The sequence below is a fragment of the Sphaerodactylus townsendi genome, linkage group LG04 (assembly GCF_021028975.2).
Source record: "Sphaerodactylus townsendi isolate TG3544 linkage group LG04, MPM_Stown_v2.3, whole genome shotgun sequence".
Classification (NCBI taxonomy): Eukaryota; Metazoa; Chordata; class Lepidosauria; order Squamata; family Sphaerodactylidae; genus Sphaerodactylus; species Sphaerodactylus townsendi.
Window position 1 is genome coordinate 109791425 of NC_059428.1, and position 14221 is coordinate 109805645.

The 14221-nt window shown below is 40.1% G+C and overlaps 1 protein-coding gene across 15 annotated transcripts in view; it reads right to left on the minus strand.

Moving 5' to 3' along the window:
* The window catches only part of MYCBP2 (MYC binding protein 2), a 187214-nt gene that overhangs the window by 54913 nt on the left and 118080 nt on the right, over positions 1–14221 (minus strand). For 10 of the 15 annotated variants that reach the window (XM_048493684.1, XM_048493683.1, XM_048493685.1 and 7 more), the window contains 5 exons: positions 13619–13735; positions 12558–12698; positions 3756–3830; positions 1818–2045; positions 860–992 (listed from right to left, as the gene is read on the minus strand). In XM_048493684.1, the coding sequence (XP_048349641.1) occupies positions 860–992; positions 1818–2045; positions 3756–3830; positions 12558–12698; positions 13619–13735 (694 nt within the window). The remainder of the gene's footprint in view (positions 1–859; positions 993–1817; positions 2046–3755; positions 3831–12557; positions 12699–13618; positions 13736–14221) is intronic. The other 5 variants (XM_048493686.1, XM_048493695.1, XM_048493693.1 and 2 more) reach the window with 4 other exon arrangements.

The following is a 14221-nucleotide window of genomic DNA, read 5'->3' on the forward strand; positions in this document are numbered from 1 at the left end:
AAATTTTCCCTGAAGACCGTTTCCCTCTTCCTTTTCCTTAGCAGATCTTGTAAGAGGGAGATCGCATAGAAAGTTCTATTCAAGTCAGTTTCGAGGAGTGTACAAGAGTATGGGTTAAAGGTACTTCAAAAATGGTATTATACCCCAGTTAGGATTTATTGTATCATGAAGGCTGGGAATAAAAATTGTTGGAGAAGTTGTGGGGAATTGGGTACATTTATATGTGGTGCTCTTGCCCTCCGGCAGTAAAGTTTTGGGAATCAGTTTTTGTGGAGATTAGTAACATGACAAAAGAACAGGAAGCTTTTAAAAATGAACATATTGTATAAAATATTTTCGTGTATACACACAAAATATACATATTGAGCTAGTATCTATCAGTATCTGTCTTAATTTTTCAGATATCTGGCCTGACTATCCCCTTTACTGGGCAAAAACTACACCTGGCCTCTTTCACCTTCTAACCATACCTGGAAGGTACCATGAAAAGTACAGGTGGGCACCTGTAGTTCCCACTGGGGAACCCTGATCTATAACCATGCTTGACTACAGCTGTAAATTTCGTTGTGCGTGGACAATGACAATAAAATGATTATGCTTATGCTTAAAGAAAACGATTTTCTTTTATTTATTGCTTTTATATGCAGGGTTCATTAGATTTCAAGGTGGTCTTCTGTTCAGGCACTTGCCAGAGCCAGTTCTGCTTAGATTCAAGCAAGGCTACTGTACCATGTGTCCCCCCCCCCCCCTCCAAATACCATGAATTGTTAAGATTGCTCACATGTAGCTGGATGGTGTTTGCATGCCTTGTTTACAAGCACTAAGAATAGACAGCTTTGTAAAAAGTATCAAAACTTGCCATCTTCGTGCCGGAGATATTGGTTTCCTCCTCTGTCTCTTGCTAAGGACCATGCTTCACCTTCATCACTTTCACAGAACTCAACCATGCTGTTCTTATCCATCTGCACCCACGTCCCTTCAGAATTAGTCACCTGGTATATACACACAAGAAAGCACATTTAAGTTACTTTTCAAAGCATCCATCAACGAGATGCAGCAATATGCTTCCCAGTCCCTTTCCCACTAACAAAAGCAAACAGGCATTCTTCCAGTTAAGCTCTAAAGAATCAAGACAGAAAGAGAATCATTTGCATTTCTGGTACATTTAAGATCAGCAGTATTTCTTAGCATGCTTTATTGGATTATATTCAGAGAAAAAAGAACATTCAGTTCTTTAGATCACACAGAACTCCCAATTAACATGCAGTATTTGCTACCCAGTAGTATGCAAGGGTTGGATTTTTGGAAGCCTACTGAAAAAGGAACGTAGTGGCACTATCCATTCAACATTCACAAAGTTGCTATTTTGTCCCCTTATGCTGTTTGGACGAAAGAAAAAATAGCATGACACACTACATCCTCAAGCCCACAGAATCACAGCAGCAAAGCCTGATCACTAGAGGAAACAGCCAAATCAATTCCAAGAAAATAAGGTCACCCTTGAGTGCTGTTGCATCCCTAGAAATAATTCAATTAGGAAATTATGAAACACACAATTAAACACAGGAGACCATTCTCTGATGAACCAACAATATTCCAGAAACACAGGTCATGAGAAAAGTTAACACCAGTTAATGAAATATAACAACCAAGACAAAAAGGGATTTGAATATTTACAACATAAAACCAACCTTTGAAGAGTTAACATTTAGCAACCCAGGATGGAAAAGCAAACCTTGCGCAGCACAGCTGCTTTTCTTATGATTATTAAACCCAGTATCTATGAAGACAATAACTGAAGCTACAAGGATCCATACCTCGCCCACTGCCTTGACTTTGTTTCCCAGAACTAACATTCCAATTGGGATACCTCTAAGGTTGGGACAGCTTCTGACGTTGTGACCTGAGGGGCCAGTCTTCACTACCTTATACACTCCAGGCCCACCACGAAGGAACGGCATATCTGATGACTCCTGCATTACCGCTTCCTGAGGGCAGTGTGAGTTTAGGTCTTTGAAAAAGTCATCTGCATTAGATCTAGACTCCTGAAAATTTTAAAACAAAAAATAAATAAATAAAAATCCCGTTAATAATGCCTTTGCATTTTTTAGCTAAGCCCCGCCTCTTAATTAAATCTGCAACAACTAAAGTCTAACCCTGGAAAAATTGGTCAGAACATTTATTCGATTGCAAGTTTGAAATCCATATAATGTATTTGCTCAGGTCCACCCTGGGTCTACATGATCAAAAGTGTATTGCCAGTTCTATGCTTAATCCCAGGCATGTGGGCTTATTCCAGGTTAGGAGAGTAGTTCAACAGGAGAGGGGGGGGGTCTTCTCTTTGAAATTGCCAGGGGTACGGTGCTAGTATGTGCCCCCCTGCAGCTCCATGTGCACTAAAAGTTTTCTCAGTGTGGCACACAGAACCCCATGGGGCCATTTCAAGAAAATGGCGTATGTGGAGAAAACTGAAGCACTCTCATCTTGAGTTTCATGGTCCTGATCCAAGCCAGGCCTCTGCAAGATTAAGTTCTGGGAACAGAACTGGAATACACGTTTGATTGTACAGACTTGGGGAAAACACATAGGCCCTTTAACTTCAATATCAGAACTCAATGAACTACTGCTAAACACAAAGTATGGATGTTTATACAACAAAAGGTACAAGTTGCAGCATGAAGACCTCGAACATCACACAAACAGTTCTCCACATCACCATTACACAAAAGGGTACACATAAACTATGATCTCGTAAAAGCATTATTCATGCAAGAGAACATCACAATGGAAGGGAGACACAACATACAAACATGACAGGTGGAAAGATTTCATATCAAAGTCATCTTAAAAATGCAGAGTCGAACATTATTCCTACAATATTTTAACGACGAGTGTGTAAACAGATATCGTTGCCAAATCAAGCCAGTCGCTTTGGATGTCTGATTGAGTGTTTTGAATCAAATTCTGGGGATCCCTGAAGCTCTTCATAAGCTTACTGGGCAGTCTTCTACGAAAAGATCAGGAACAATGGTCAGCTCCCTATCCCTACCAAAGTTCTCCATCCCTACCAAAGTTCCCCTGTACTGTGCAGCTGCACGTAAATGTTTGGTACGTTCCAAAATGTGTTCTTAGGACCAAACCAGGCATGACAAAGATCACAGATCCCTGCCTTTAAAAGATAAATTCGCATGTGCATTTGGATCAGGATGGCTGGGGAAGGATTACCCCTTCAAACCCTGTTGGCTATTCAAAGCTGGCCTTCCTGTCCTTGTTATTGGTGGTAAGGGGGAAAAGACATGAAAGGATACTTCTTTTCTTTGTAAACAGCTAATCAGCAGCACAGGACACCTGACTCGGAATGCTAAAACCAAGAAGACTTGGGATGAAACTGTCTTTCCATTCTTTTGTGCAGATCAGTTCCTGATCACAGGTTGTAGTAGCCATTCACTTTTTTACACACTATTGGAGATCTGTGATTTTCGCCGCAGCTGTTTTTGCCCCTAAGTTAATTCACGGAAATGGTGAAATCGAAGAGTATAAACAGCTGGCATCCTAGCCAACTATTTGCACCCTACAACATGCTGTGACATCTCCTGCATCACAAAGAAGTTCAACAGCAGGGAAATCAACTTAGAAAATGTTTCCTGACCACAGAAAGTTTGAAAACTGCTGACTGAAATGTACACCTGTCACACACACCGCATGCTGAAAAATACTGGTGTACAAGAGATGGATCCTGGCAGTCAAAAACTCACCTGAGGGAGAAAAGGTTTGGAAGTCCAGGAAAATAAGTCCAAATCCCTGACTCCTTGGCTAGCATTAAAGATATTCTACGCAAAGTTTAAGACAGACAAATATCAAACGCTCATTGGAATATTAAGACATCAGCAGAAGAAATTTTAAAGTGCACTTTTTCTTGTATCTTTGTAATAATATTCATTTCCCCAAAAAAAGATTCTTAAAATTAAATCCACTTAGTCAATGATTTTCATCATTGAAAATTCTGCTGAGTGCAAAAAGCTTACACTGAAAGCTCTAAAAGATGTAGTGTGTCATGCCATTCGCTGAAAATAAAATACTTCCATAGAGCTTATCACATTTTTGTGCAAGGCAATTTCCATTCTCCTGTCTGAATGAGAACACCAGGCCCATGAGGGCCACATTTGTTTTATGAAAGACAGTCTGCCACTTTGTGAAGATTTTTTTAAGTGAGGAAAAAGGTTGAGGACAGTCAGCCACCTATTCTCAATTGGAAAAAAATCGGAATTGGGTAGGGTCAGAAAACTTTGGAAAGCATGGTAATGCTATATATTTCAATCACATTGAAAAACGACATCCACACATGAAAAATGAGTGCTACAGTTAGCATGATTTTTTTTAGAAATATGCTTTCAGCCACATTGCGAAATACGAAAAGTGACGTGCTTTTTCAAAGTCCAATGTTGGTAACTTGCTGCAGGTTTAGTGCAGTCTTTTGCATTCCAAAAATGGGGAAAAACACTAGTTTTTAAAACCAGGAAATATATGTACTATACACACTTTTGGATATTAGAAACAACTTCCTGATATTACAAATATTAGAAGAGTAAGAACTGCCAAAATTGTTCTATTTTGCAAACAGCATTTACAGGAATATGTTAGAACTGGTTATTAAAAATAGGTGTCTGAATCAATCCTCAGAAATCTTAAACACGTTGGGGCATTCTGTGATATTTGCTGATGCAGGAAAAACACCAAGCATATGTCCAGATGCACTGTCCCTTACTGTTGCACTGGCGCTAAGTTTTATTTAGATGTTAAGATTAGTCACCTCATAACCTTATTTTTGAGGGGTGAAATTAACATTAAACAAATGGAGAAAATATCCAACATTACGTTTAAAAAACCATTCTAAAAGTTGGAAACTTGACATTTCATATTGTTTCATTTATACCACTTCAGAAAAAGAACTGGTTTTTATACCCCACTTTTCTGTGCCTTTAAGAAGTCTCAAAGCAGCTTACGATTGCCTTTCCTATCCCTTCTCACAACAGGCTCCTTGTGAAATAGGTGGGACTGACAGAATTCTGAGAGAACTGTGACTGGCCCAAGCTCACCCAGAAGGCTTCATGTGTAAGAGCGGGGAATCAAAACCAGTTCTTCATATTACAGTCCACTACTCTTAACTACTACATCCTGCTGGCTTCAGGTCACACAGTATGCAACATACTTCAGTAAATCCATGTTGGATGGGTGTCAGAGAGTTCTACCACCTTCTAACCCAGGGGTCTGCAACCTGTGGCTCTCCAGATGTTCATGGACTACAAATCCCACCAGCCCCTGCCAGCACGGCCAATTGGCCACTTCTGTGGGACTTAGCCTGGCAAAACAGACTGAAGCCGGACAGCAAAACCTCGGCAGCCTCTTTCCACTACATGGAGAAATACACTTCCTCTTTGTGCACGGAGCTGGTTGAGTCCTGTCCTTTAGAATGAATATATCCAGTACTTATATACAAAACAGGTGGCTGATACCCTTGTTGTTCAAGTGAGGCAATGAAATACAGGAATATAGATTTTGCACACATCTAAACAATTGGCAGGTTAAGGGTAAGTAATATCAAATTTAGATTATATGGGAAAATGAAATAACAGGTTCCATTGCAGACTTCCAACACAAAGTAACACCCAATTTTTTTCTGCAGTGCTCTTTCAGTGTTATTTTTTTGTGATATGTGAATTGTGTAAAAAGCAATGATAAGAAATTAGCAGGTAAGGCATGGAGGTTATGCAAGATAAAACAGAGAAAATGAATATTTTTTGGAAGCTTACGTGCTTGATGTTTTCCTAGCACATAATCTCCTCTGTCACCCATACCTATTCAGATTGTCATTGCAACAGAAAACTTCTAATATGGAACTAACCATTGAACCAGAAAACCTTCTACATAAAGGTAAGCAAAACCAACTGCCATTTCACCACTTACGAGTTCAAACCAATTTGGCAACAGACTCTCAAACTTCTACTTCTTTGTGAACCATCAGTCAATTTTTCTAGGTGAGAGAAATTGCTATAGAATGTCCCTGATGAAGCAAATTGGGGAAAGTGTAGGGATCTAGAAGAGCTAAACACATTTTCAGCCCTACACCATATTCTTTTTTTGTACTCTCCTGTCCACTGATATGGTTTTATTTTTCTCTTGTATGACCCACTAGGAAACTATTCTGAACATTTTGACATAATTTTACTTACATTCTTACTCAATACATTATTATATATGTTATCACAGTAAAGTTTTATTTTTGTTAGGAGACCAGTTCAGGGTATGTGGGGTTTTTTTTTGGCTTCTGACCAATAAAGCAATGTTTTGTCTTGCTTTCCATGACACAGGCTGGTTATTTCTCTCCCCTTGCAATTCCAAATTTGTTGCCTGAAGTTTGCACACTATTGGGAAGGAATGTCAACTCAGAAATACTTGTGGGCTCTTTCACCCATGTCCTCCTGATTAACTGATTAACTAGAAGAGAGGATGGCATTAGTTGCAACATGGTATCTCCCTAAATACCTGAGTGGAATGTGGTATTTCTGTCGGAGTATTAAGGGGCAATTAGCAGTGCCAGAAGAAGAGCATATGCACCCACAAGACTCTTCCCAGGTTGATATTTCTCCCTGGTAATTCTGAACACAGTGGACACTGCATTCAAGAAAATAAGGTGAACAAGGAAAGTACGCAAGCTCTCACAATCTGTCCTTTCCTTTGCTGATTACTCAGAAATTAGTTTGGTCCAGTGCCATGAATGTGAATGAATTTTCAAGCCCATCTTTCAGGGTAGACTGTTAAGGGAGAATTTAAACTGGAGCAACCTTCAGACGAGGTAAAGGTTAATGATCCCTACAGTCTTGTTGCCAAGATTGAAAGCCTGTAGTTGGATCCAGCCCTCAGAGGACAGAACTACCTTAAATATAATTTTTCCCATAAACAAGAACAAGCTGTATTATTACCAGTACAAATTTGATTCTAGTGGATGGTTACATATACTCTTTCACGCATCAGTCACTATTTTTGGAACTACTAAATTATTTCACAACAGGAAAATACTATCTATGTTCAATCATTGCTATTTAAATTTTTTAATGAACTACTGGAAAACAAAGTGATTTAACATATAAAATGCTTCATTATTTCTAAAACAATATGAAACGTTTCCATTACTTATTTTGAAGTTACATGAGGTACGCTTATTATTGCAACACTGAAAAGCTAAAATGGCCAATGGTCCAACCAAAGCATTTGAAACCATAGTGGTTTCAATGGAAAAGTTCTACAAGTGCTTGAATTTCGGCCATATGAGTCAGCAGGGCTTAAAAGTACTCAGTGTTTGACTAGACCGTGTGTACACTACTTTTAGATAATAACTAGTGGGGCCCGGCCACACATTGCTGTGGCAATAATGGGACATTAAACACATTTTTGGTATGGGCTGTCTTCATCTACAGCACTGCTTCTGAACCATAGATCATCAGTTTACCATTCCCTCCAAATATTTCTCTGTGAAAGCATTTGTCAGCCAATATAATTGCTCAGGGTGGAGTGGGAGATTCATTTGCTTAAACTGTCCAATCCAGCACTAAATTCCTTCCTTATAGAACACTAGCGAGCCCCGGCCATGCGTGGCAATTGTTCTTCTCATCACAGTCTGCAACCCACACAGATGTCCATGAAGGTCCAATGATCTGCAGCATAGCCTTTGGGGTGGTCAAATGGAATCCCTCTTTCCCTTTTCAATTCACATTGTAATATGGTGCTGTCTTGTTTTTTTAGTATAAGGTAACCCTTTCCATTCCACAACGGAACTGTCCAGAGTGCAAATCTCGCTGTCCATGAGGCTGGTTGACAGGCACAGTCCTGGCTTGGGTAAGGCAGAACTGGGGCAAGGAGGCTATCCCAGTCAGGCAGCAGAGGCAGGGTGGTGAGGCGCTCAGATCGAGGCCAGCTCCCTGGGTTCGTAAAGGGCCACGTGCAAAAGAAGCAGAGGCAGTAGTGTTGGTTCGGCCCCACCCCATGGATTTTCTTAGAAGAAAAAGCAGCAAAACTCTAGCTGCAGCTTTTAGTAAAAGAGAAGCTGTGGCGAATATGGGTGAGGAAGTGTGGTGTAGAGATGGTGGTTGGATGTGAGGGAGGGCAGAGTGAGGTGTGTGAGGATGGAAGCTGGGATGTGTATGAGGAGTATGTGTGTTTGTGTGTGGTAGTAGCAGGGGAGGCACAGAGAGTGAAAGTTATCTGCGTGTGAGGGGGGGGACCCCACCTGACGTCTCACACGGCAAAGTGTGTATGTGTTTCACTTCCACTCGTATTACCTAACAGTATTACCTATTTACAGTTTTCAATGCTCATCTCTGACCATCTGCATGAACACTGCAAGGGCATACCAACCCCTCAGGCCACAGACATGCTGCATGAACATTCTAAGGGTGACAGTTAAACACAATTAGCTTCATAGCCTGGTGTGCCAGGAAAAAGACTTTTACCTGGCTCAGGTATTGAATCTCAGCAATGGAAAGGCACATTGAGTGAAAATTTGAAAGCAATCTGTCCAGTGGTTTCGGAGTTAGAGCACGACTCACAAACGGACGGTTTGCTTTTTAAAAATATAAAAGATAACCTTAATGTTCTGAATTGACATATTTCTCTTCGTTTACCACTAACCTCAGGTTTGACTGAGAATTGATTCGAAGCATCAATAGATGAATGATACCTGCTGGCGAGCCTAGAGCAATTGTGGGTCAAGGACAAAATAAAAGCATTATTGTGGCTCACCAGGAACATGAAAAGTATCCTGATGGATCAGACCAGTGGCCTACACAGTCTAGTCCTGTGGTCAGCCACAGTACAATAAAGGATGCTAGACTAAATGAGTCACTGGACAACAAGCAGGTCATAGAGACCAAGACTTTCTCCTGATGTTGCCTCTTAGTATTCTGAGTATTCAGAGGTTTGCTTGTCCTCCTTTGCTCACAATGGCTAGAAGCCATTTATGGACCTCTCCTCTACCAGTCTGCCCAAATCCCTTTCAAAGCCATCTATCTTCATGGCTATCACTACATCCGCTGGCAGTGCATTCCACATAAACTACTTGTTCAGTACGAAGAAGCACTTCCCTTTGTTCGCCTATGTACAGGCTATCAGCTTCAATGGGTGCCCCCCAGTTTTAGCTTTTTGGGAGAGTGAGAAAAGTTCTCTTTATCCACTATAGAGGCATGACATTTCAGAAAAGAAAGGGCAGGCCAAAACACTCTCATGAACTCAGTAGCTCTGTGTACAGATGTAACTGTGATTTAAAATGCTGGTTAAATCTATTTAGAAGATTTCCTTCTGGAGGGTTTCCTAGTTCCCTCCACAGCAACCATCACAATTTCAGAAAGCCCCTCCTAAGTCAGAGCAGGAATGGCTGCAGGTGCTAAGTGTAATGATTTACCATCCAAGTACAATACCTCACTGAGACAAAAATAAGTCCTTCTCCTGCATCAGCTGAATAAATGGACCCCCAGAAATCATCAACCAAGCAGTGAACCATGCATGACTTAGTCAGTATGGGACATGTAGAATACAGTGAATGTAGTCACGTTTCACACTGCACAATATTCTGTTCAATGCTAGATATCAAAGGAAAATGCATAGATCAGAGTTTTCTCCATCACTGAAATTGGCAAGCACCCCCTCACGCCCTAAGCAAGTCTCAGCTGTCATGATTCCAATGAGCCACACTGTGCTGAGCTTTGTCCCAAGCAGATATATTTCTTGAAATCCCCTCAGTTGAATTCCCACCGTCGAATTCCAGAAACACTGTTCCGGACTCAAAAGGGGCAATTCAGTGCAAACCAGAGACAGAATTTCATTTGAAATCATACAGCAACCTGCCAGAATTAAATGTGCACAGGTGTAGGACATCTCCTTGATTCTTTACTTGGAACCATTAGTTAGAATGGTTTTGCATATATTATATATATACTGTAAAATGTTTTATTAAGAGAAGTGGTACGTAAAATCAATCTTCAGAAAAAGGGTACTTTATAATGTTGACTCTCGAACCATCAATTGCCTGACTAATCAAATCAAATGGGTGGCTCCAGAGGCCAGAGTCACTCTGGAGCCTGCAAACACATCATGACCCAAGGAATCCTTCCACAGCTTTTGACTGACTCATCACAGCTGGCAGCACAGCAAATAACTGAAGGATCCCCAACCATGCCTGATAAACTTGTTACAAAAGGAAGAAACAAAACTGCCTATCAGTTGCTGAAGCTCACCAAATCTTTGCACCTTTCATAGTGATAACAGAAATACACAGTCAGCTTTATAAATTTTTTCCAACTGATCTAGCCAGATTATATGAAGGAATAATCTATAAAATCTATCACATAGGTTTAATTAAGTTAAATTTCTGTCAAGTATCACATAACTTATTATTAAGCTGGAAAGTTAACTCTCACCTTTTTTTAAAAGGTACCGTATATACTCGCGTATAAGTCGACCCGCCTATAAGTCGAGGCACCTAATTTTACCACAAAAAGCTGGGAAAACTTATTGACTCGCGTATAAGTCGAGGGACAAATGCAGCGGCTGTTCGCAGTCAGTCGTTGCCAATAAAATCCCACCAAATGACCCATCAATAGCCCAAATGAGAATATTTATTTCAAAGAAAAACAGTAAACTGGCTCTGTAAGTGGAAAAGAGGGTCAACAAAAACAATATGGTATCATCAAATAACTTTAAAAAAGTACAAAAAACGTAGTTCAATCCAAAAGCAACCAAGCTAAAACACAAAAGTTAAAATCCTTCAAAACTGGATTCCTCATCATCATTCCTTTGAATGTCCTAAATGTAATCCAACTTCTAGATTTTAAGAGGGATATTATCAGGAAATGGAAAATCTACTATTAGCTTCCCATTGTAAACAATGGGGGATGGTGCACCCTTTGGGGATCAATAACTTTGGATCCCCTGACCTAAACTTCTCACTAAACCTGGTTGGAAGTCATAAAGTGATTCTCCTGATGAGACTGTTAGAAGTTTATGAAGTTTGCTTCAGAGGGTCTGGAAAGCCAGGTGACCCTCAAAAAGGTAGCCCCATCTACTAATAGCTCCCATTGAAAACAATGGGGAATGGGGGCACCTCCTTTGGGGGTCCATAACTTTGGACCCCATGAACCAAACTTTATCAAACTTGGCTGGTATCATCAGGAGCGTCTTCTGGGGGTACCCTGAAAATTTGGTGTCGCTAGCATAAAAACTGCGCCCCCTGCTGGCTGGCAAAGTAAAAACACAAAAAAATTTAATGACCCGCATATAAGTCGAGGGGAGCTTTTTCAGCATTAAAAATGTGCTGAAAAATTCGACTTATACATGAGTATATACGGTACTGATTTTTCACCAGCTCTGTACCAGATATTGCTGAAAGGCAACAGACCTCCGGAAGAAGCATCTCCTTTTCATACTTTCATCATGCTAAACACTGAATTTTTCCTTTGAGCAAAACCTTCCTTCTATCCAGGGGACAACTTCTGGATTACAACCTCTGCTTCCCATTACATCTCCTTTGTTTATCCTTGCATGTGTACTTGAAAATGTACCACTTTGTGTGTAACCTTCACATGCTAATAGTGTACAGAGCTGCTCCTGTCTTTCTGACAGTACACCCTTTCACCATATCTCACCTTATCTTCAATTCATTCCACATATACCAGTACCTTCTTCAACACTGAGAGTCCTCTCCATAGTCAGCCACATGGCCAAGGCAAGCCACCTCTCACCAACTCCAGCTAAAACCAAGTAGTCTCTTCAGATGTTGATGAGCTGATATAATTACTATGTTCAAGTTTAATAATGAAGGGACAATGCAGATGTAAGACAGCCACAAGGTCAAACATCTCCCTCCCTAGAATGTCTAACTGGGTTAAGGGTTATTTATTGAACTTGCTTAATACTAATCAAGATTTCACCTCAACCAAGGGTGGAAGCCATGGTTCAGAAAATCTACATGCCACCGTAAAGTGATGGGCCACATTATGTAGGCAGAAGCCCAGACACAAACCTCTGTAATTATTAGTAAAAAGTTATATGAATCCTAAACACTTTTTGTAGGTTACCACTTTAAACTAATACAATTATTTATAAACTTGAGTCTAAAAATGTGAAAAACCATACTAGTAAAGTACCCACATGAAAAAGCAAAGTCTCCAGCAACAATATACCATTAAGTCAATGTGGATCCACTTTCAAAACTACAAGACTGGCATATTTAACATTTAAAATTAATTACACTGAATGAAATTGTGCAAATCACAGACCCGCCCCACATTACTTCGGATACCAGGTCAAGGCTTTTCCTTCCTTGGAGAAAGAGATCATCTTCTAAAATCTGAATTCATTCTATACCTCGCCATCATCATAAGTCCTAACATTACTTAATGGGAATAGTTACCCCTTATGAATGGCACCAGTGGATGGCAGCAAACCTTTGAAAAAATCCTTGCAGTGACTGAGCACTAGAATCTCTTTCCAAAACACCTCTTACTTACATCAACAGGGACCAGAAGGCTCTTGCCAAGATGCTGATTAAAAGACAGACACCAAGCTTCAGTGTAACCATTCATATTAGGGACATATTTCCTTATTGTCTCGTCATTCAGCCGTAGCCACACACCATCATCATTGTGGATCTATGATGAAGAAACACACACACAAGCCAAGCTACTTAGCTGGGAGAGGCGAAAGGACTGCATTTCAGGCTTAGAAAAGCAAAACAGGAAACCCACTTTGGGGGGCCATGCAGATTGAGTTCTAAAGGCCCATGAAAAGCAGGCATAGGTGCCATTACGAAGAATTGTGTTAGAAGATGAAGACTTTGGGCGTCTGTGCCACAGCCCTGTCAATCCTGTGACACAGGACGCTGTTCACAAAAACCAGCTGAAAATGATTTGGTAGCCCAGCAGATCTGAGAATCAGACCACGGGGTTATGAAAATAATTTGTACCAAGAAGTGAAAAAGACTGACTGGAAATATATAAAGATAAAAATGTAAATTAGAAATCAAGCTGAGTTAGAAATCAAACTTGGGTCATACACACAAGCTGACACAGCTTTTTCATATTTTATCTGCAACAGTTTGGTTTTTGTGACTTACAAATATTCTAATCATATAAAGCAGTGATGTTTCTCAGAAAATGGGAATAACTTTTATAGGAAATGGGAACAACTTAGGTATCTATTTTGCTGTCTCCAAAAAGCAATCTCGTAGTCTGTAGCATGAGTTTAAAGCAACACAGAAAGCACAATGGCTGGTTTATATGATGTGATTTATGTTAATCTACCTAAATATTGTAGACAATATCCAAAGAGCTACGGTAGTCCAAGTATAACCAAAGACTTATGTCTCTTGAATGTGATTTTAGGCTTTCTTCTTCAGACCTCTTGAAACTCCAGCCAGTTTCAAAGGGACTTGCCCTTTGTTATGGTGCTGCTGAGAAGAAACCCAATGGTAATTGTAGAAACAGTCATGCGGCTCTTTGGATATTGGCCCTTTTACATAAGTGATAAATTAACCTTGATTTCAACTGAATGCAGGTGTCTTTCAAGTTACCTCATCAATAAAAGTAATGGATCCATTGACTTTTACTATGCCTATCTGCTCACTCTGAAGGGAAGGGTGGCTACGGATACGGAGCCCTGCACTGTCCTTGGCCACAAATTTGCGAACCTAAGAGAAGCAAAGAGACAGTAAATCAGAGAAATTTGGAACAATTGAAAAAGTAGTATAAAGATACAGATTAAGAAATTTCACAGCATTCAAGTAAGAACTTCCCAGCAACTGTAGTCTGCTGCTAAATTTTCCTTAAATGATACAGAATGTATCCGACCTGTTCAATCTTTAAAAGGCATGTAGAAAAATAGGTTCTGCTCACGCTCACGCTCACGCTCACTCACACACAAACACACACAGATTACTTAATTCAAGATAAAAAATTATGATATAGTAAACACACACAGTGGGTCTCTCTTCTAGTCTAAAATACCAAAGAGAAAGTCTTAGCTGAGGCACTTCTTCAAGTTTTCCTATGCACCACTTATTTTTCAAAGACTATTCTATTATTGAGACCACACAGGATGATATGGGAGAAGCCAGTTCTTCAAATGCCCTGGTCCTAAGCACCTTAGAACTTCATAGATAAGGAACAGCATTTTG